The 24,754-nt window shown below is 38.4% G+C and overlaps 1 protein-coding gene across 6 annotated transcripts in view; it reads right to left on the bottom strand.

Annotated features, from left to right (window-relative positions):
* LOC129750541 (uncharacterized) overlaps positions 1 to 24,754 on the bottom strand; it is a 380,798-nt gene that overhangs the window by 97,846 nt on the left and 258,198 nt on the right. For all 6 annotated transcript variants that reach the window (XM_055745501.1, XM_055745502.1, XM_055745498.1 and 3 more), the window contains exon 7: positions 6,466 to 6,734. In XM_055745501.1, the coding sequence (XP_055601476.1) occupies positions 6,466 to 6,734 (269 nt within the window). The remainder of the gene's footprint in view (positions 1 to 6,465; positions 6,735 to 24,754) is intronic.

The following is a 24,754-nucleotide window of genomic DNA, read 5'->3' on the forward strand; positions in this document are numbered from 1 at the left end:
GCGATGTACCTTCCCCCACCGTCTTGATCTCCTGCATGTGCGCCGTTCAGGTGTTCATCGAAGTGCTGCTTCCACCTTTTGATCACCTCACGATTGTCCGTCAGGATGCCTCCGTCCTTATCCCGGCACATTTCGGCTTGGGGCACGAAGCCTTTGCGGAATGCGTTGAGTTTCTGAAAAAACTTTCGTGTTTCTTGAGAACGATGCAGCTGCTCCAGCTCCTCGAGCTCCTCCTCCTCCTGGCGGCGCTTTTTCTCCTGGAAAATTCGGACTCGCTGCCTCTTCCGCTGTCGGTTATTTTCCACATTTCGACGGGTGCCTCTTTGCATTACTGCCGCCCGCGCGGCATTCTCTTCGTCCATCACCCTCCTACACTCCTCGTCGAACCAGTCGTTCCGTCGAGTTCGCTCCACATAACCGATGACGTTCTCTGCAGCACTGTTGATGGCTGTCTCGATGGTATCCCAACAGTCCTCGAGAGGGGCTTCGTCAAGCTCGCCCTCTGCCGGCAGCGCTGCTTCGACCGATTGCGCGTAGTCTGCCGCGACCTCAGTTTGCTTCAGTCGTGCGATATTTAACCGAGGCGGGCGCCGGTTTCGTGTGTTGATCACTACAGAGAGTTTTGGACGCATCTTCACCATCACCAGATAGTGATCTGACTCGATGTTGGCGCCTCAACAGGATCTGACGTCGATGATGTCCGAAAAGTGCCGGCTGTCAATCAAAACGTGGTCGATCTGTGATTGCGTTTGGTACGGTGATCTCCAGGTGTACTTGTGTGGGAGGCGGTGGTGGAAAAAGGTACTACGTACGGCCATTCGTTTGGAGGCGGCGAAATCTATTAGTCTGAGGCCGTTTTCGTTGGTCAGCTGATGCGCACTGAACCTTCCAATTGTCGGTTTAAATTCCTCCTCCTGGCCGACCTGAGCGTTGAAATCCCCGATGACGATCTTGATATCATGTTTTGGGCAACGGTCGTATTCACGCTACAGCTGCGCGTAGAATTCGTCTTTGTCGTCACCGGTACTTCCGAGGTGAGGGCTGTGCACGTTGATGATGCTGATGTTGAAGAACCGGCCCTTGATTTTCAACCGGCACATTCGTGAGTTGATCGGCCACCACCCGATCACGCGCTTTTGCATCTTTCCCATCACTATAAAGGCATCAGGCATCATTAAATTTATGATAATTCGAAGTGATCCGATAGTGATGTTTGTTTTTAACTAAAACTTTATAACCTTATGGGTTGGTTAGCTTGCCCAGCACCTATGAGAACCCCCCTCAGGGGGACCCCCTCAGGGTCGGCTATCCGCGTTCTAGCTTGCACAAGAAAACACAATGCTTCGCAGAAACGAACTTTCCCGTTTATTGTGGTATGTCGACAAAATGGTTTCTTTTTATCCGCACTTTTAATCAAGACGATACAGGGATTTTTTAGTCCTACCTTGGTTGAAGCTGGTAGGGACACCTTGGGCTGCTGTCTTCGTACCTCCTTCCGCTTCCCTTTCCGGACTGCACAGCGGTGCGGGGTAAGCTAATCAGTCGGTCTTCGATGCGACTTCTTCTTCTCCTACCCGTACGTTCTGCAACCTTCGGACCACACGGCGTTGACGGCTGCCTGGATGTGGTAAATATCGGACCCGGTTGAGCTGAGGCCCACCGGGGCTTGCTTTGTGTAGCAGAAGGTTTGCCTCCGGATTCGTAACGTCTCACGTCCTCCGAACTCCAAAAACCAAACGGTAAACAAAAAGGGGTCCTGGTTTCCATGTGCTATGTCACTACGTGTATGCACTTATTAGAACTCAGTACCATGCTTGGCATCGCTCCTCAGATTAGCCCGTTCAGAGTAAGAGCGTGTATTTTTTTCGCTGTGCTCTTCCCAAACGGAGAATCTGTAAAAAATGCTCAGTTACCTCCAGAGCGACCAAGCGTCCACCCAAGTGTGGGCCAGAGAAGCAAGCAAACTGATGAAGTGCGTTCTCAGTGCAGATAAATTCGTTCGCACTCGGGCGAAAGAGACGCTTACCAGAAAACTCGGTTTGTCTTCATCGGTTGCGTCTGGATCGATGTTTCGAAGTGCGTCAGAATTTACAATGCAGAACATAAATCTAACGGAACTAAATTAATAACGCCAATGGTAGTCAAGATAGAATGCTGGTGTCTTCGTCAACATTGCTCTGTATAATATAGCGCATATTTTTAAATGAAAAATAAAGTTTAGAGGTCCACCGATAGCGTGATATAAATCATAACTTTCTTGTTAAGCATTTTAGAGCTTAAGTTTTTTCTACAAAGTTATTTATCTCAATAAAATACACAACTTTGTTTAACATGTCAAAGTTCTACAATCTTTACCCAAGGAGATACGGTTAAATTAAAAAAAAAAATACTTGAAAAATGCTTTTCTAAAAGTTATTGTTATTATTGCGCTATTTTTGAATCTCTCGACTTTAAATTTTATAAAACACCTATCTGGTCATTCCTGAGCGAGTTCCTCTAGATCAGGGGTGAGCAACCTTTTGAAGCATCGGGCCACTTTAAATTTGAAATTCTTTCAGCGGGCCGCATTAAAATAAAATTTAGGTAATAATAGTTGGCAGAGCTTTACGTAATTTTTTATAACGACAAGTTGTTTTACAAAAATTGAAATATTTTTATTCATCCGAAATGTTTTGTGAATATTCCTTTTTAACAAAGAGAAAACATCATTTGCTTCCCTTATATTTATTAAAAACTAAAAATTGAGTCAATGGTTCGTAAAAATTTCGTAAAGTAAAATTTTCGAAAAGTTTTTCCACAATTTATTTAAATTGTGTCGTGAAGCATCAATTTTTTTTCTATAAACGGTGTTTTTTTTCCATTTGAAGTTCTGTATGAAATCATTGAATTGAGATGTTGAGCAAGGCTTCAAAATGAAGAAAAATGTTTACTTTCACGGATTTTTAACCAGATTTGTCAATGTTACAGTTTACATTTTCGATTCTGGAAATTTTTACAGATTACATTAATTTTATTAATTTCATTGAGATACCTTTACGATAGGCTTTCTAAGGCTGAATCATAAAAATCTTATAATTTTGGTAATGCTTATTTTGAAGTTAAAGGACTCAATTTGAATAATGTTTGGTATGATTTGCCTATGAAATTTCTGAACACAATCATTAAATTTTTTTGTAAGCTCTAGTTTTCGAGATCACTTTTAAAAATAGGTAAAAAAAATTAGTTATTCAATTTGATTACTTTTTTAACGAAACTGTAGAATACAAATACTTATTGACTCAATAATCAACTTTCCCAAAAACCGCTAGTAATTTTGAATTCTAAGAAAAAAAAGTTATGGAAGTTTTCTTTTTTCCAAGGGAATTTTGTCGAAATTTTAAAGAAAAATTAAACTAAATTGTATCATTGATATTTTCAAAACCGTTAGCCAAATCATTTCGCAGTCTTCAACAAAGTTGTTGTATGAATTGAATAATTCAATATCCAATATTCAATAACTTTCTTCAATGATGCCCGAAAAAGTTGTAATCTTATTTTTTATTATATCTATAAATTGTAGAATTCAATTTATTAAAAGTGTTGTATTTACACGAATATCTTGGCAAAATTTGAGTCCATGATTGAATGAAGGGTAGTAAAAAGATTGAAACCCAGCTTTTCGTTTTTATGTAATTTATTTGTCAGTTATGAAAAGACGTAGTCTTAGCCAAAAAAGGCTTACAGACTAAATGGACAACTTAATATTAACATTAAACATTCATTACCGATATGGAAATCGAACCTATGCCTCAGGTGGTACAACACGGCCACCGAGACGTGAAAGATTGATTTTACCCAAAACTGATCACCGAAACTAGAAGTGATAGTAAAAATCTGTGAAATATTTTGAATTAAGGGAGTCAAACTCTTATAATATCAGTTGTATCATAGGCACCAGAAATACTGTTCCGCTGTGTAATCGTTACAAACTTTTTGATTTAAATAACAGAATTCTGATATCGTTTTTTGTCAAGAAATCAGAGTTTCGCTGAGTGCTGTCGATTAGAAATCTATAATCGTTAGCCCAGTTTTTATTACACAACTTTCCTTATTTCTGTCATTAATCAAGAAAAAAAAAAACATTTCACTTCATCAGACAATTTTAACTTGCTTGAAACGAATATTAAAGACTTAACTAACTTCTGTAAAACTTTTTTCCCAATAAACTTAATAAAAAGCTGAAATCCTACAAAACAGTCAACAATCTGGATAAATGGGACAAATGCAACTGCGCACAAGTGACGTGCATATCAAGTTAGTGATTTGGTTTAGTTGGGACTGCTATTTTATGATAATTAACAATTTATCGTAGAAAAAATCGTGAAATAAATTTAATTTGAGATAAGCTTCGCGGGCCGCACAAACATGCTTCGAGGACCGCATGCGGCCCGCGGGCCGCGGGTTGCTCACCCCTGCTCTAGATTGATGTTCTGCACCAGGATCAATGATTAGCTACGAAAGCTTTCTTCGGTCGAAACATATCAAAAACGTAGCGGTAAAGGAAGATAAATCCTAAATTTTTACGATTTGTGAAAGTTTTGCATTTTATTACTAAAATTTGTCCCAGATCCCTGCCTAATTACGGTTTGTTTAATAGACAAAGATTTTTGGATAATTTTAGTAAATGTTACTTTGCGAATCGCTGCTTTTGTAAATTAATGCTACCCACGTACGATTTTAAAGTACATAAAACTAAGTATACAGCAATTAGCGGATGCCCGGATATTGTGAAAAAACTACTTGGATTTTGCCCTGATTATTTGGAAAATGAAACAAGAAAATCGAATTCAGTTTAAAATTGTTTGTTGAAAATTGGATTTGTGAAAGTTTGTTTCATAAAAAATCAAACAAAAACTTTCCTTCGTATGCTTTAAACTTAAATTTAACACTGCTGATGTGTTGCGACAAAAAAATGTAAGTCGTTTTTCTTCACTAGATAAATGTCTGGAATTTCCTCAGATTTTGACGGATATTGCTCAGTTTTTGGAATGGAAAATTTCAGATTATTGACCCGGTTTTCCCCATGTTTTTTAAATAACTTGCCAGGAAGTGCCCTACCCGGCTACGTACAAAAATATTTTATATATAAACCTACATTGGACCTCTTCGACTGATGCTCTGTTCCGCTCTGCATAACGGCTTTTCTGAAGAAAACATTCCTGCATTGAAATCTTTCTGGCTTGATACACTGAGCTACTCAGCAGCGTCGCTAGAGCACAATTTTCTAGCCAGCTCCTTCTCTTTTCTGTAGAGCGAGCGACGTCCACCCGACCGTCAGAGCAACCGCATTCGGGCGCACTCGGCAAAAAGATAAGTGAACGTTGATCGGCTGAGCAGTGCACTCGGGAACCGAAATGATAAAAGTGTAATTCGTTCTCTGCTCTGTTCTGTTTGCGAGGTGTTGGACAAGCATGCTCAGTACCGTGTCGTTTGGTTGTTCTTTGTGGAGTGATCGCATTAGCTGTCGGGCATTGCCCCGGATCCGGACTTTCCGCTCCATCCTGGAATTCCGCCCCATTGCGCCTTTTTCGAAACCCGCCTATGGCTGCCCATTTGTGCGTTCGATCAGCGCCATCTGTTCGTCAGCGTATTGCCCGTCCATTACCTTGGCCATTATTTGCGTATGGCGTCGGTGGTTTAAGGTACGGTCCGCCTCCACTCCACACAGCGCTTCCTGTGCACATTTACATTTAGGTACTACGATGATTCTCACTGACCTTGGGCTTCTCACACAACGCACTGGTTACAACTTGATTTATTATAAAAAATTACTTCTCAAGCTCTTTAGCTGGCTCTGCATTCTTTGGTCAGTTGATAGTTCAAAATAAGCTGTAAGGTGATTTTCTCCACCATTTCGACCTAGTTTTAGTCGTTGGGTTCCACTATTCAAAGGATGCCCTGAGGTGATATGAAACCAAAAGAAACTTTTGTATCCAAGAACATAAATTCTTCCGAAGTACCGGAACTTAGACCCATTGAAAAATACTGTGCTATTTTGAAGCAGGCACTCAGTGAGCGTCTCAAAGAGAACGACGAAAAAAAAGGTTTCTGTATAAAAGATGCTGCTTTCAGATGTTCCACAATTTTTTTTTGTAAAGTTGGGAGTTGGGCCATTGTACGAATATAACATTAAACAAAATTTAGTAAAAATACCAAAAGATTAAAAATGGTCTATAGAGTGTTGTCTGAAAGTTTGGAAAGATTCGATCTACTAGGTGATTTACTACAGAGTTTTTAAATCATCATTCCTAATCCAACAGTGGAATAAATATAGACGAGAGCTCTTCTATTAGTAGCCAGATGATATTATAATCCACTGATTTAATCCCCGTTCTCTGTCATCCATCGGTTTTATGAAAGCTGTGTCCAACTTAAGCCCGGAACACTCCACGTGTCAGTATCAAACAAAGCAAATAAATCACTAACCTCATTTCGAAGTCCTTAATCTCGTCGGTGGTTAACGAGTTGGTGACATCGAGTAGTTGTCTCATATTTTCCTCCCGCTGCTGTTGTTGCTGTTGCTGCTGTTGTGATTGTTGCTGTTGTTGATGAGACTGCTGTTGCTGATGCTGCTGACTCGCTCCTTGTTGTTTCTTTTTCCGCGAAAATTCCTTACCCTGCTCCACGCTGATGAAGTCACCTTCATTCTTCAGCAGCACCGTTTCGACCGATGAGTAGTCCAACGATAGCGAAGGCTGGAGGAGCAGGAAGAGAAATGAATTGGATAGAAACGGATTAGGAATTGATTCCCGTCGTCATCGTGGAAAACTGAATTGAAATCAAACGAGAGAAATCAGAAAATTGGATCCGTTGGATATCTGCGCTAGGGGAAGCCATTCCGTAAAATGAAAGATAAAGTGGCTTCAATCCAAGTTTGAAAGCTATCGTGAGCTTCCGTAATCTACATAACTCGAGGTGTGCTTATTTCATCTTTATCCCTGTTTTAAAAATATTAACTTTTAAAGGATCTGATAGAACTTCAAAATAAATCAAGGAAGACAAATTACGATCTAAAAAAAACGTTTTAAGAACTTTGATCTCCTCCTTTTAAGAGCCTTCTTCAAACCAGTCGTTTTGGGTCAACATCAAGAAGCAACCAAAAAAAAGTATAAACGATTTTCCTAGGAACGCATAAACGATTGCGATTACCTGGGCAATAAAATTAATAAATTATTGGATGGAAAATGGATGGGACGCCAAAAAAAAAAAACGGATGGACCACAAATGTTCTTGATTGCTTTTCCCTCTTCAAGATGCTGAGGTGACTTTCAACTACGTAGTTAGATAGAATTTATTTCATTCGACATCCATAGTAGCTTATTTGAGCTATCCTCAGCGCAATTTAAATAAAAAATGAAGGTCCAGCGTTGACGGGTTCTTTTATTATAAGTTTATTCTGCTGACTTTTAGTGGATCTCACCGTCAAAAGCAATAATACATCACAAAAAGTTCTTAAATACTAACTGAACTTAATACAGATCTACTACATATTCTATACAGTATATTTGCTGAATACATGATGATATTCAAATACAGGGTCTAGTAACCAATGAATGCCAAAAAAACTTCAAACTGCATAAAACATCGAAAACTAGGGTTATCGCGAGAAGGATAAATGAAATATTTTACTGTTACTGTGCGCTTGTATTGAATCAAATTCAGCTAACAAATGACTATAGGTATAAGATCATACCTTAACACGTTCAAGATTTGTGAGACCGACTGATTAATCAATAAGGAAAATAATGAAGTGAAGTTAAGATCAAGGAGTGAAGTATGAACATCTTAATTGCTGTCTGTGTAATCAGCCATCCGAAAACCTAAAGGAAATTTTGAAAACAAAAAACTCCCCAGTCTTTTAACCCCTTAAGCGGCGCCCAACAAATGGGCCCCAGAAATTTGCCCTGTTTTCAGATTTTCCAAAAAAAAAGAATTGCCCAGGATTGCACAGCTGTGTACGTTTATAAGGCCCAAGGATAACCGTTCTTTTCATCAATTCATTTTGAAGATATCAAATCTTACTATATGACGGTTTTCCGACGTGATGACAAGAGTAGGCTGCGGCCGCGGACGACGGGTGTGATTTTTTTTCGCTGTCAATTTTAACAAGTGGAGAAAAAATCATTTTTATTGTCATTTGTGCTGAAAATTTGTTAAGATGTTAGAGATTCTCAATCTGTTTTCAAGAACGGTCGGAACGATTACCACGACGTCAACAGCAGCCAGTAGTGTCTTCTGCAACCAATGCAATCAGTATCAGCAATGCTGCGGGAAGAAACATAAACGCTTCGCAACAGGCCTCGAATCCCTGGTTAAGCCACGGGGATTCCGGAGAAGGTGTGCCTCGTGCGGCCGACACTTGTCAAGAAATCCTAAACACTGTGTAGTGTGTACTCGATGAGGTGGCCGGTAAACAGGAACTGCTACTGCGGGATGTCTTGGGACTCGAGGATCGTACGTGGTAAACCGGGAAGCAATGGTGGTGCCGAACTTCTATTACAGACTAATACTTCTATTTCGGATCTCGTGGAACTTTTACGGGTCCCAAATGTTGCTGAGCGATTGCTGTTGCTCGCAAGGAGGGGTGGTCACTAGCCGTTGTCTCTAACCCTTTCACACGTCGGTCAACCCCTGGTAAGTGAAAGAAGAGCGATTGTTGGCAACTTATGGATTTCGCTGCAGGTTTGCTTCTTCCTGCCTTTTAAATATTCCTGGAAATTTTTATGGTATAAAGACAAGTATCCTTTTCAAATGAAAGAGAGGTAAGATGTAAAAAGTGTTACAATTTTTTTCATATGTTCAAAATAGCTTAACTCTATTATGGGGTTCAGCGGGGGGTTGGACAGGACATCAAACGATCGGAAGACTGATATACAATGGATTGTGGTTCAAGCCAGCCGGAGTATCTCGACAAATTTAGAATCATGAGTAGGTTACTTAAGATTCTTTTCAGAATTCTATATTTGTTTCGAACAGTTGGAAGGGAGTGAGATGAGTCAAACCTGTCCCAAGCCAGTGGTAACGGACCCCTTGGTTGTGCTGCAATTATTGTTGATGAGTTAAGCATGAACAATATTTGAATATGCGATCGAGACTTCCCGTACCGCCTCGGGTCGAAAGACCTATCAGCCACTGGTGGGTTTCCATACATACATACATATACATATGACGGTTTTCCGACGTGATCACTGAGTTGGTGTTTTTCGTTTGATTGATATTTCTTCTGCTCAAAAGTGACCATCTAAGCTTTTAAGGCTTCTGATATGAGTTGTGAAGTGAGTGCTAGCGATTATAAAAAGAAGTGATAGCAAAAAAAAGGTGCAACTCGTGCATATTTTTAGAAGAGCTATTTTGGAGTTGCTTCAAAATTAACTTTTTTTCATCACATCGAAACTAATTGTTATTTCCATAAAAACATTTATATAACAAACTAAAATCCAAGTATTTTATACGGCAGTGCAAAGGAAATAAACCCTGAAATAAGATGTGCTTTGAGAGAAGACTGAAAAACACAAAGTCCCAGTAAAACTGAAAGTGTCCGTCTTGCTCGTGTGGCCATCATGCCCTTTTATCCACTACCTAGTACGTAAAAAGCTAACCAAAAGTTTCTACCAATAAACTTGACAAATCCAGAGCTGAATTTATGAAGCGTCGGGTAGAAGAAAATGTTCATTATCGATTAACATAAAGTCTGTTTCACATAGAATCTGGTCGCATCTTTTCATTTACTGCAGCGCCCCTAGTCGCGAATCTATTGACAGTGTTTTGATCCGGATGGTTTGTTTACTTAGTGGTGAAAATTTCATTAAGATTGAAGCAGTCAGTCAAAAGTAATTGACGATGGAACGCGAAAGGCGAGAGAAAATTCTGCACACTCACGTAGAGAAATCGACGTGGTCAGGGGTAAAGATCGCAAATTTCCTGAAATATCCAAAATCGACTGTAAATTCGGTGCTGCAACGTTACCGGGAGACCCTTACGGTGGATCGAGCAAAACAAACCAGGCGTAAAAGTGGAACCTATGACCGGAAGCTGCGAGCAAAGGCAATTCGATCAGTTCACAATAATCCTGGAATCTCCTTGCGTGATTTGGCGAAAAAGTTCAAGACGAACCACAGTACAGCTCGACGAATTTGTTTGCGAGAAGGCTTGCGGTCGTATCGTGCAAGCAAACACCCCAACAGGACGCTGAAACAAAACCTGGTTGCCAAAACCAGGGCAAGGAAGTTGTACGAGAAAGTGTTGACCAAGTACAACGGATGCATTTTGCTGGACGACGAAACTTACGTCAAAATGGATTTTGGACAAATACGCGGTACAAATTTTACCTTGCGAAGCGTAAAAGGGAATGTTGCGGGTAGATTCAAGTTGGTTTTCGCAGTTAAATTTGCTCGTTATTTGATGATTTGGCAAGGGATCTGTAGTTGTGGGAAGAAGACTAAGGTTTTTTATCACTGGGGACAAAATGAATGGAAATGTTTACAAAGAAGAATGACTCCAGAAGAGGGTTTGCCATTCATTCGGTCCCACAAAGGTCCGGTCTGGCCGGAACTGGCAAGCTGCCACTACAGCCGGGATGTCGTTGAGTGGTATAAGGAGAACAAGATAGATTTCGTTGAAAAAAAGTATCAATCCACCAAACTGTCCGGATTTTCGTCCCATCGACAAATATTGGGCAATAGTTAAGGGCAAACTGAAGAAATGTGGCAGAACCATGAAAAAACCCGCTCAAATGGAAAAGTGGTGGAACAAGATGGCGAAGGAGGTTACCAGCAGTACTGTGCAGAAAATGATGGGTGGTATCACAAAAAAAGTTCGAAAATTCATCCGAAAAGCTGACGAATGATTTTTATGTATTTTTTTTCCTTAAAGTGCAATAAAACCCCTAAAAAATGACATTTTTACTTTTGTTGTACGTTATTTCTTTGCGGAGAAATGATCTGTTTTATCCGACCAGATTCTATGTGAAACAGACTTTAGGACGGAAACTTATTGTACGAATAGGTGAATCATTTTCAATAAATTCCCTGCCTCTTCTGGAATACCTCAAGGGATCCACCTCCTAAGACCCATAATATTCCTGATTTACTTCAACGATGTGCTGTTGCTTCTCGATGGACCAAAACTAGCGTATGCCGACGACTTGAAATTGTTTTAACCCATCAACAACCCCGAAGATGTCAACGTCTCGCAGAGCCAGTTGAACATCTCCGCCGCCTGGTGTGATGTCAATTGCCTTCCCATGAAACGCAACAAATGCACGGTAATTTCGTTTTCACGCAAGCGGCTTCCGCTATCGGCTGATTATTTTTTTGGACATGAGGCAGTTGCACGAGTTAAGCATGTGAAAGACCTTGGTGTTATCCTGGACAACCGGCTGGATTTCAAGATCCACAAAACTACAGCGTTGATAAACCTTCCAGATGTCTGGGTCTTCTATTTCGCATGACAAAAGACTGTAAGCGAAATTTATTGTCTCAAGAGTCAAGAGTCTTTACTGCAGCTTGGTTCGATCGTTCCTCGTACATGCCTCGGCTGTATGGTGCCCCTACTACCAAAATGGCTCGGAGCGTATCGAGGCCATCCAGAGACGTTTTTTGCGTTTCGGAACGCAACACGGGCCACTACTGTCGCTGAACTGCCTCGCACCGTTAGAAGCGCTCCAACTCAGCGTACGATCTCAAGGCTTGAGAAATCTTGATCTTCAGCTCTTTGCTCCTCTCCGATAGAACAACTGCGGAGCTAATACATCGCTAATTGGTGCAATAAGGACGTTTAACCACTTCTCCGATCATTTTGATTTTGACGTTTCGAGAGAATTATTCCGAAGAAGAATTCTTAGTGTTTTAGGTACAGTGTAGGGTAAATTCCGTGTAATTGTAGTTTGTCTTTAATTTTCAACCTATCATTTGGATCAATATGTGATCTATTGATGAACAATAAACAAAGAAACAATATACAAACAAACAATAAAGTCTCAGAGCAGATCCGTTCCAACTTAGTTTTTTTTGTAAATTTTAATAATTTTTGGTTATATGGTCGTGTTTGTAATTTTTGTATTGTTTGTAATTTTTTAATTTCTGTTTACTTTTTTCTTTTCTGCCATGTTTGAAACTTTCAGAGAAAAAACTCGCGTCTTACTATGACATTCGCCAAAGGTTTCTATGAGTGATCATTTTTCGAAACCAAGAATAGCAAAAACACGTCACATCTCCTGAAGTATTCGATTCCACGTTCATCAATCACTTTCTCGGCTTTCGGCAATATACTGAGAAGGTAAGCCTCTTTCGGCTTTGAAGTATTTTCCCGAGAACTGCTCATGGCAATGATTGCGGGAATCCCACGGCGTCGTGTCGAATCGAAGATGAAAATTTCCTCGAATTTTCAACCTTCGTCGTATTTAAATAGTCGCGTCATTCGAAGGAGTGACTGAGCAATGTAAATGTGTTACATTTTGCTCTGTTTTTCCCACGAAAACTACATTCTGATTTTTGCAAGTTCGTGGTACACAACAGTGGATTGTTTTTGGTTCAGCCGAAACTGCACCCGTCCTGTCTCGCCTAGCAGCAGTAGTGATAAGTGTGTTTTTCTCCCTAAAGTTGGAACACACGTGTCCTATAGAAGGCAGACAGAAACAAGGTTGGTCGCCTCGAGTGGCCCTGACAGGTTTGAAACGAAAGCAATTAACTGAAATGAAAAGATGCTTACACACACTCATTCTGTTCTTGAATCGGATGGATCCATACAATCTGGACCGAAAAAACCCGGCAATGACCGAAAGTGATTGCAGTATTTTAATTTCTGTGCCGGCTTGTCACGGAGATTTTATCACCGTGGAAAGGTGACAGCTTTACCAGCGAGTTGACCCTTTAATTTTTTTTATTTTGAAGCAGAGATAAAATGGTGACAGCTTTACCAGCGAGTTGACCCTTTAATTTTTTTTATTTTGAAGCAGAGATAAAATGTTTATTGACAACCGAGGGATCCTGAAAAACACTCACATGTTCTTTTTGCAAAAAATATATTGATTTTTATCCAATGTAAATTTTTTTCTAAAAGTTACCCAAATTTTGTTTATTTTTTTTAAAATAATCTTCTGACAAAAATGACTAAAATGATCAAAATGACAAAAATGATCAAAAAAAACAAAAATGACAAAAATGATCAAAAAAAACAAAAATGACAAAAAATATAAAAACTACAAAAATAACAAAAATGACAAAAATGACAAAAATGACAAAAATGACAAAAATGACAAAAATGACAAAAATGACAAAAATGACAAAAATGACAAAAATGACAAAAATGACAAAAATGACAAAAATAACAAAGATGACAAAGATGACAAAAATGACAAAAATGACAAAGATGACAAAAATGACAAAGATGACAAAAATGACAAAAATGACAAAAATGACAAAAATGACAAAAATGACAAAAATGACAAAAATGACAAAAATGACAAAAATGACAAAAATGACAAAAATGACAAAAATGACAAAAATGACAAAAATGACAAAAATGACAAAAATGACAAAAATGACAAAAATGACAAAAATGACAAAAATGACAAAAATGACAAAAATGACAAAAATGACAAAAATGACAAAAATGACAAAAATGACAAAAATTAAAAAAATGACAAAAATGACAAAAATGACAAAAATGACAAAAATGACAAAAATGACAAAAATGACAAAAATGACAAAAATGACAAAAATGACAAAAATGACAAAAATGACAAAAATGACAAAAATGACAAAAATGACAAAAATGACAAAAATGACAAAAATGACAAAAATGACAAAAACGACAAAAATGATAAAAATGACAAAAATGACAAAAATGACAAAAACGACAAAAATGACAAAAGTGACAAAAATGACAAAAATCACGATTTAAAAAAAAAGGAAAACAATTACAAAAGTTATAAATTGAGACACATTTTACCAAATAAAGTTATATCGAATGAAATTCTCTGTTGTTTCATATCACAGGGCATTCTTTTTAAACAAACAGAGAAGTCAAGAGTCAAGAAACCTCCTGCCTTCTGGAAAATGACAGCCGATGACTTCAATCGCACTCACCATTAAACCGAACCCAGCTGATTTACGGAAGCACATTAAACGTCTAGAATGTGACACTAGACTGAGTCGATTTGGGGTCATTTTTGAATTTCCCAAACCCTGGGGTCTTAAAAGCTTCGTCTTGGTCCAAAACTCATCCATGATTTTTTGCAGAATTTTTAAGTAACGTTTACATGAGTAAATTTGAACTTTTAGGTTTGTATGGGAAAATTGAATATGTTGTACTGAAAAATCTACATCGTTTTTGTTTCTTCTGTGGATCTGAGCCAGCTGATGATTGTTGTGCCAATTCATAAAATTCCTTAGGGAAATTTTCTGCTGAACAACTTTGTTAGAGACCGTAACTTCGTATCTTATTAGGCAAAAAAGTTATTAGCAGTTTAATAGGGGTATGTCTTCTCGTATTGATAAACAGTAAATTCAATTGACATCACTGCAGGGTGCCTATCGCTGTATTGCACGACTGCTTTTCATGCAATACTTCGCGAGGCTGAAGCAGTGATGTCTATTGAATTTACTGTTTATCAATGCGAAAAGACATACCCCTATTAAAATGCTAATAACTTTTTTGCCAAATAAAATACGAAGTAACGATCTTCGATAAAGTTGTTCAGCGGTAAATTTCCTTAAGGAATTTTATAAATTGGCCAACAACCATCAGCTGGCTCGGTTCCACAGAAGAAACAAAAATGATGTTAATTTTTCAGTACAAAATATTCAATTTTCCCATACAAACCTAAAAGTTCAAATTTACTCATGTAAACGTTACTTAAAAATTCTGCAAAAAATCATGGATGAGTTTTGGACCAAGACGAAGCTTTTAAGACCCCAGGGTTAGCAAAATTCAAAAATGACCCCAAATCGACTCAGTCTAATGTGACACACAATTTCCACAGCACAATTCAAAGAATTCGAAATTATCTATCATCATTTTCTCCGCTCTTCTGAACAAAACCATATGTATAAATCTACACATCCTTCTGTCTACAACTGGGAAATCAGCAATTCCAAATATTTGCTCAACTCTCGTTAAACTGAATAAGTACATAAACAGTGGGGTTGATTTATTTCTTCTCTCTCGCACTGCTGGGAAGAGTTTAATGTTACAGGGTCATTTTGAGAATAATTTTTAAAAAGGGTTGTGGTGAAAATAACACTGAAAGCAAGCCGAAAGCTACTTAACTCTTCTAAAAATAAAAAAAAAATTCAACCAGCATACGGAAGTTTATTTGTCTGTTTTTTTTTTTTTAATATATCACGTTAATTTTTCACCTTCTTTTTCAAACGATGCCCTCAATTTGTGTTATTTTGGTGAGATTTCCCCCAAATACTTCGAATAGCATCTGTCCTATTTTTACTGCCGGGGTATTTCCAGTCGCCTGCGTTTTGTTGACTGGTTAATAACATGTGCCTCCCACGAGCCATGAATCAACCAACAACGAGCGGCTCAAGTTACTTCTAATTTTCTAGGTCAATCTAAAGAAAGCTAATAAATAATGAACTGATTCCAAGGAAATAGCGAGAAAAAAATCTACCATTTCCGAAAAGTCTCGAAGGCAATTTATAGCCCCCAGCCCAAAATGCTGGTTTGAATTCCGAAAACGAAAACCGTTATTAGGTATTCTCACGTTGCTATTTGCAATAGTCATCCTTAAGAAAATGAGGAAAAAAATCACCATTCGTAGAATACCACATTCAAATTACAGCCGAGCACTTCGTCAAAGTTATTTCAGCAAAATTAACAATATCAAAGTGTGCCATGTCATACATCTATTCGTTCGTTTCGCTGGCATCAGGAAGAAAAAGCGGAATGACTTAACCGAAATTCGCCCAGAAGGGGGTTTTCCAACGTTACTGCGGCAGTGATTGCTTTGGCTAATGAAGAAAAATATAATGGAAAGCACCTCTCCACAACGCCTACTTACATTGAGAATGAGACACATTGACGGTGAGGAGATGCGGAGAGATTCTCGCTGTGACATCACACAGCAGTCATTGCCACTACTACTGGTCTGGTACGGTAGTTGAAAAAAAAAAAAAACAGTCGGAAAAGATGACAGTAACGCCGTTGCGTCGCGCATTTCGACGTCTGGTATGATTTATCGAGTGCGAAATAGAAATGGACCAAGAATAGGAGCGGTTGTTTGAAGACCAATTGGTGGGTGGGTTTGGCGGTTTTCAAATTACGTCACTCACGTAAGCGGGTTTGAACACATTCATATTCGAAATGGGGAAATTCGAATGCGTTAAGTTAAGACGGACGGCGACGGTATTTTTAGATTCATTCGTGATAAATTGATATAATGCATCTTAAGATGGTGGAGAAAACGGAAAAGTCGTTAAACAAAATCCATTCAAAGTTAGAGGAGTTGATGACGTCACAAAAATTGAACACATTAGCCAATTATGCGAAGATCATTTCAGATTGCTGCAATATTGTTGCATCATAGAAATCGATCTGCTTTGAAGCTATATCTACCGTATAAATACCCCAAATCTGTAGACATTAATAAACATACAGGTACACGCAAATAGCTCTAACTTTTGATGTGTTGCACAGTCGGAAATTTTTTTTTACAGAAACTCCCAAAAAATCCATATCCCGAAAAAATAGAGATAATGTATTTAGAATACATTTATGATTTTTAAGGAGGAGTATGCCATGATTGGCAACGGAAGTGTTTTGTTTTCTTTCCGTCGTTAAAAGTAATGTTTTTTTTATTTTTAAATGTTAAAATAGGGTAGAAGCACTAGTTATTGAACAGGTACCAGATATTGAACACTAGTAAAACATTTACCGATTAAAACAATAATATACAGTAGAAAAATGAATCAAAATTCGTTATGCCACTGTTGAAGCATTTTATACCTATGTTCAAATTTTTATCAAGAATCTCGGACTCTTAAAGCCACAATCCCCGAAACCTGAATATGTGTTCAAATTTTGGCTTGGTTTTTCGACTGGATGAAGAAAACAGTCTATTTTTGATTGGGAGAAAAATTGGATAAAAGACAAATAAACGTCTAAGATAATGATATGAGTGTTTTAAACTAAGTTTTTTTGAATGATTTCTGGAAGAGTGGCAGCCTTTACTATCCTTATTTTCTTAAAATTCAACAAATTAAAGTCTTCAATCATTGGATCACAGAAAACGCCAATGTTTCAATTATTGAACGTTCAATCTTGCAGTACTCGTTTCGTAAAGAAATGCATGTACCAGTTATTGAACAAACATCACTTGGTGTTTGGAAATGTAAACAAACTGTTTCTTGGTTGCTAGCTCAACCAAAATCGCCCCTGCAAGGCATACTATCAAGCGAAATACCCCTGAATATATGCAATGATATTCAATGTTTACGTGTTCAATAATTAGAACATTGCCTGTTCAATATTTGAATCATTGTGTTTAATCATTGGGACAAAAGTAATTTTGAATAAAAAGGCTTAAATAATAATTTCAAAACATATTTGCACGAAAAAAATATATCGATTCGAAGCAAAGAAATAAACTTAAGCTACGCTATCAAAATTTTATCAGAAAAACCTTTCGTTATTATTTATTGGCCAAAAATGTGTTGAATCCCAAAGATGGTGTTCAATATATAGTTTTCTTACCCTAGTTTAAATTGTTAAAAATATTTAAATATCTAATTGTCGAAAGTATCACATATCGTTAAGTGTGATCGAGTGCGAGAGTTTCAGTCGCATACTGCTTCATAAATAATTCGAACAACGTTTACCTTATGAGCTGTAGAAAGCTGAAACCGGACCAGAGCTGACGCGAAGGTGGAAACCATCATCAACTACCAGGGACCTCACATATTTATGTTTGAGTCCGTTCCATAGATAATACTTATTTTACATAATTCTGGATGTTTGTGGGGTGGAAGCGAAACGGAATAAAAAACACGGCGTACCTTTTCGACACAAAAGTTTTATTACAGCCAGTAGCTACACGTTTAAAAACAAAAACTAAAATTGATACACGCTGATGTGGATCTCACCAGAACACACTCCCCCCCTTGAGGCAGTGTCCTCAATCAGAAGGAATCGGGACCAGTCAGCGAATCGAAACTAGTTTCTGCATTCCTTTTGGCTTTCTTATGGGAAGTTGCATGTTGTGAGAAAGAAAAGCTTTTTGTATATGGAGCCACCATTCGCTCGGGCTTCACGGTGGTGATGTATGAAAAGATTGGTTGTTTCTCGGGAACGTTTTGGACTGTTGATTTTAGTTGTGCATATTTCAAGAATGGTAGGGAAAACCGACCAGTTTCGTTCTGCTTGTGGTGGGCCGATTCAAACAATTCTACCGTGCATTGCTTGTCTATCGGTACTGTCTCCTCGTTTTCGAAAGTACTGTCCTGAGCCCGATGAATGTTCTCATTCAGTTGCACAGTGTACGACACATTATGAGAACCGATACTGCGTTCACCAGGAATTCTTCCGGCAACCAACCAGCCGAGCAAAGACCTTTGTGCGATCGGAAAGCCATCTTCGTCGGATACTTGACCCGCTTGGAGAATAGGCAGAAACATCTCCACCCCCAGGATGACGTCGATGGGTCCCGGCTTGTTGAAGCCTGGATCCGCCAGCGGCAAATCGCGCAGAAAGTGAGATCGATTCGTATCAAAGTGTTGACACGGCGTTGATGATGCCAGAACATCGAGGATAAAAGCTTGAGTCGATAGTTTGATTTCGTCGTTGAACCTGGATGCGATTTCTAATCGCACCACACCATTCGTAGTACCAGCATTGGTTCCAGCTACACCGGTGACGGGAAGTTTCGTATTGCTTCTGCTAATGCCGAGTCTCTTTACACACGCCTCGCTGATGAGAGATGTACCGGATCCGGAGTCTATCATCGCCCTCACAGTCTGAAACGAACCATTTTTATTTCGCAGTCTGATGAGGGCCGTTGGTAAAATTGAAATTTTGTTAGATGCTTCGGTTGAGTTGATGTCCGCTTTAAAACTTGAAACGAGTGAGGAACGGGCGGTGGGTTCCTGACTGTCGCCTTTTTGACAGAGGAGTGTATGATGCCGTTGCTGGCATCCTTCTTTTCGACAGCTGGTTTTGGATGTACATTTTTTTACGGAATGTGCAGGCCGGAGACAGTTGACGCACAGGTTTGATTTTTGCACTATCTCCCTCCGGATGGATGGATTCGATTCCTGGAACTGCTTACAGTGGTACAGCTGATGTTGTTCAAAGCACGCTGCGCACTGATGGGGTGATGCATAAAAACTTGTTATCTTCCTCTCTGATGATTTCGTCTCGCTCCTTTCTTTCCTCACTTCTCCCCAAGATGACTTGCTGTTGGTAAAAGAGGAGCAAGTTTCAAGAGCGTCACACCGGTTTTCGAGGAATCCAAGGAACTGTTGAAATGTTGGATTCTCCAGCTCGACGATTCTCTGGGCCCACAATGCTCGTGTTTCGTTATCGATTTTTTCCAGTAGCAGATGAATCAGCCAGGAATCTCGGGTTCGATAAGCTTCTCCCATAGCGTCTAGTTGCCGTATCACTTCGTCGGATGTTGTCACTAACTTTCGCAAGCCTATTAGGTTGGAGAAGGCAACTTTTGGTTGATCGAGGAATTCTTTTACCAGGGCGAATACCGTGTACTTGGGTTTATCGTAACGTTCCAATAGTCGTTCCCACACATGGAGGTAATTGACATCTGTGATGGTGAAGGAATTGACGAGAGATTTTGCTTCGCCGTCCAAATAGGAAAGTAAATATTGGAGCTTTTGAGAATTTGGCAACGTCGGTTTATTGTGGATTGTGCTGGTGTAGAGATCCTTGAATGATTGCCACTCCTTTCGGTGGCCGTTGAAGATCGGGATGTTGATTGGAGGTAACCTAACATTTAGTGCTTGGTCTGCGAGATGTGCACCTTGAAATCCGATCTGTCGCATTTCGTGTAGCTGCACAGTTAACTCGTTGGTTCGAGTTGAAACTGCAGCTTGGCTGGACAGAAGCAACTGCTGCGCTTGGATCAAGGTTTCGATCGCATTTTTGATTCCTCCTTTCGAATCGCCCTCGGTGTCTTCGCTGATGTCGGAAGTGTCATCCATATTTGAATAGATCGCCTTCGCCGCATAGTACCGGTCTTCGAACTCGGTACGGTAGTTGAAAACCGAAGCGACCGCTTCCAGTGATTCGGTTTGTTCCTCTATTTCGTCCTGGATGTCGAAAAAGGTGGTGCCCAGGGTGTGCAAACGGCTGAGGCGTTCCCTAACCTCACACACTGGGGGATTGCGCGTTTCCACTCTCCTTGCTGTTTCGAGCTCCCACTTAATTTTTTCGAACAAATTATTGCGCTTCTTCACTAAACTGTCCATTTTCGCTGGCAATATTTGTATCCGGATACCGAAGGACCAATGTTTGTGGGGTGGAAGCGAAACGGAATAAAAAACACGGCGTACCTTTTCGACACAAAAGTTTTATTACAGCCAGTAGCTACACGTTTAAAAACAAAAACTAAAATTGATACACGCTGATGTGGATCTCACCAGAACACTGGACGAGTTTTGGAAGATTTCACTGGGAAATTTCCAGATTTTAGAAACATTCGAATGCCTTCGATTTACGAGAGTCGATTGCTGAAAAAACGAATCTATAATGTGGTCCATTGGAAAACATTACATAAGTGTAGGTATGACATTTAGATGTTTTTAGATCTTTGTTTTTTTTTTTTAATTTGAACCGGCCGGTAGCATTTTTTTTATTTATTTATAAACAATTCTATGTGGGCCACGCGTGTGTGTAAAGTGCTGGGTTCGAAAGTTAATATGCGATAGTAGGGCAAATGCATCTTAATGTATTTATGTATTAATACATTTTATACAGAGAGATCAGAAATTAAAACATTTGATAAAAAAGTACCAAATGAAGACAAAAATGTTGTAAAAGAATACTGCAAACATTATTTGTCGTCGTTGCTATTTGCCAGAAAATTTGATTGCATATTATGTTCTCATGTTAAAATTTAAATGAAATACAATAACGTTGAGAATTGAAAGCTTATGCTGCAGATTTTTTCAGGAATTTTCAAGGTAATATAATGTATTGCTTCTATTATAAGAATAAAAATTTTGGAAAGAGCCTTTCGTTCATGTTTCCCGTTCCTTTATTTTTTTTTTCAAGAGCGAGTAAAGGCGCTTTATCCTTGATCGATGACCAGAAATGATTGGGCACTGAAATCCATAACAGTTTAACGATGAAACATAAAACTTAAATTTCAAAATCGTTTCACTTACTACATCAGTTCTTCAAATACTTATATTCAAAGGTTTTGTGATTTCTGTGTACAAAATAAATCACCGAAGAATGGTCCTAGATATTGGTAAAGTCACTGCAAATAACACATGGTTTTTCTACAACAAGCAATTTTTTGTGGCACTGGCGGTCCACGTTTCTTCTGTTCTTGTGTTCCAGATGTCTCTGCGTTCTCTGCTACATGGTAGGCCCAAACACTTTATGTTTTTGATTATTTTAATATTTTTATGTTAAAATTAGGCCGGAACAAATTTCAAATCCTTCATTTGTCAGTCGGAGTTGGAACATCGCGAGGGGGGGGGGGGGGGGGAGACATAAAAAATAATGTGAAAAACAAATAAATTGTAATAAACTTCACGAAAATTTGTATGCAACAAAGTTGCAAAGTGACAAATGAAGAAATTGATATTTGTTCCAGCCTTATCAAAAGCATAAAGAAAGTCAAACAGAATAATAACTCAATTTTATTATTCTTCGGAACTCAGGCATAAGTTCTGGCTGTGGAAGTACGATTAGTGATTAGTGATTAGAATACATTTATGATTTTTATCATTTAACTTTGAATCTAAGCTTTCACTAACATTTAAAGACAGAATTGAAGATCCCTAAATTGATTTGAATTTTTTTTTTCTTATGGATGTACTGTTTTCATAATACAGCTGCCCTTTTGTTTAATTCCATAAAATTACCAACGCAGATCAATATCAATTATGCCAGGTCCGGTACGGTTGCCCGGATATCGAGGAAAACGGCCCAGTTTTTCTCTAGGATTATTCATAATATTTGCGAAATTTTATTTTTTTTTGTTTCGATTATAGTCGTTTTAACATCTTTATGTCATTCGCGATTTATATCAACGATGCAAATGACGAACAGTCATTGAAAAACTTATCCGTAATTTATCGTGTGTTTATGGAAAATACTGGACATAACCCGGTTTTGGGTTTAAAATCTAGAAAACCCATGCCCAGATTTGTCCGTCCTGAATACATACAGAAAAATCTGAAAAAGGTAATATAAATGACCAGTAGGTAAACAAGTAAAAAGATACATGAAATTCTAAACAAACAAACTCTTAAACTAAGAATTGCGAATTACAAATTAAAGTTTGAAGGCTAAATATTCAAACTCGAATCAGCATTAAGAATGAATGAAAATTTCAATTCTGAAAATCTATTTGAAAACCTAATCATAGGCTAGATACTTGTAATCAGGGCCGTAGGAAGAACTGCTTCATAGGGGGGGTTTTGGCGACAAAATTTTTCTAGAGCATTTTTGCTTGAAAAATACATACATAAAGAATAGTGAAAAAATGTGATACTGAAAGTATATCATTATTCAGGTTTATGTTCTTATATATCAATAGTCATTCATTTCAAATCATTACTTTCGAAAATAAGTCCTAAACGTGATAATTTATTTTTTTAATTTTAAAAAAATGAATGAGGGATCATGAAGGCATTATTTGAAAAAGAAACTTGGGGTTCAAACAGATTTATTTTTAACTCTTATAAACTCGATAAATTCAGAATTTAGTTTAATTTTTTTTTTTTGAAGTATCTACAATATATATATATATAATGTTAAACAACAAAAAAATATTTATTTCCTGAACCCGAAGATGAAGTACAAGTTATTTTATCAACATTAAATTAACATTAATAGTTTATTTCATTATTAAAATCCTGTGAAAAATTGAAATTTAGATTTTTCAAGAAAAATGAGTTTAGATCTTATTTTATAACAGTGATTTCTCCCTGTTTTGTGATTTGTTTTGGGAAATTTTGAATTTAAATTTAGAATCTGAATTCTGCATTTTGAATCTGAATACAAATTTTAAATTCCTATCTCTAACACTCTAAGGGTCCAGCGCCGATTGTCCGGCGCATAGGGCTGAGATAAAAGATCTCCACTGCTGGCGATCCGGAGCCAGCGTCTTCACTTGCTGCCAGCCAAGGTTCTCGTCAACTGTGCGGATTTCAGCGGCTAGACTTCGCCGCCACGAGCTTTTGGGCCTGCCTCTTCTTCGATGCCCATCTGGATTCCAGTCAAGCGCCTCTCTGCAAATCTCGTTTTCATCTCTTCGCAGCGTGTGCCCAATCCATCTCCACTTACGTTCCCGAATCTCGATTTCTAGCGCCTTTTGATGACACCGGCGATGAAGTTCAACGTTTGAGATCCAGTTGCCAGGCCACCAAGCGCGGATGATGTTCCGCAGGCAGCGATTCACAAAAACTTGCAGTTTTCGCGTCGTCACCGCATATGTGCACCAAGTTTCACACCCGTACAGCAATACGGATTTGACGTTTGAGTTGAAGATTCGGATCTTAGTTCGTAGAGAGATCTGGCGTGACCGCCAGATGTTTCGGAGACTCGCAAACGCAAATCGGGCTTTTCTGATCCGGGTTTCGATGTCCTTCTTGGTACCACCATCAGGCGTAATCTGGCTACCAAGATACTGGAAGCACTCCACTGTCTCAACCTGTTGTCCTATCCTGACTAAAAATTCCGAATGATGAAACTCTAATATTTCATTAGTGGATCACCATTATGGAATTTTGGAAGTTCAATTCGGCATAAGAATTAAAAGTAAAAATTTTCAATCCATATTCTAAAATGGTTTGTTATTTTAAACTTTTTTTTAATATTCCGGAATGATGAGTTTCGAACATGTCAAATGAATCTTATTTTAGTTTTAAATGCAAAACCAAGATTCGGATCATGATTTGGTCCTAATTATGAACCAAACTGAAAATCAAGAACTATAAACTGGATTCAGATTTCACAATCCGGTCACGGGCAACAAATTAGATGTATGAAAAAAAAAATGGTACCAACGTATTGGAAATTATTCAAACCTAAGCTCACCAGATATTTTTCCGCACTTATCCGGGCAGAGAAAATTTGGGCTATTTCCATTCTAAAAACAAACCCAAAATCTGGGCAGTATCCGATCAAATTTAGGATTTTTTCAATTAAAATCAAGAAGAAAAAACTCGAAAAGTAGTGTGTTTTCATCGATACCAGTTTATTTGGATAAACTTTGTTAAAAAAAATTGTTTTGTACGAAAATACAAAACTAGCCACAGATTGACCAGATTGTGATTATGAGGAATTTTGAAACTTACCGACCAAACGCGAAGATCTCTGATAAGAGGTCGATCGAATGATATTCGGATATCCAATTCCGAGATCTCTTGAAGATCGTTTCATCGACAAGACGGAACCTTTTATCCATTACCACAATCATGACTGCTCATTCTCAGGAGATTTACGAAAAAGATCTGCAAAAACACCAGCGTCATCACTACCCAAGATTTCAGCCACCCAGATTTTGACTTTTTTTGCA

Source organism: Uranotaenia lowii, chromosome 3 (assembly GCF_029784155.1).
Source record: "Uranotaenia lowii strain MFRU-FL chromosome 3, ASM2978415v1, whole genome shotgun sequence".
Taxonomy (NCBI): domain Eukaryota; kingdom Metazoa; phylum Arthropoda; class Insecta; order Diptera; family Culicidae; genus Uranotaenia; species Uranotaenia lowii.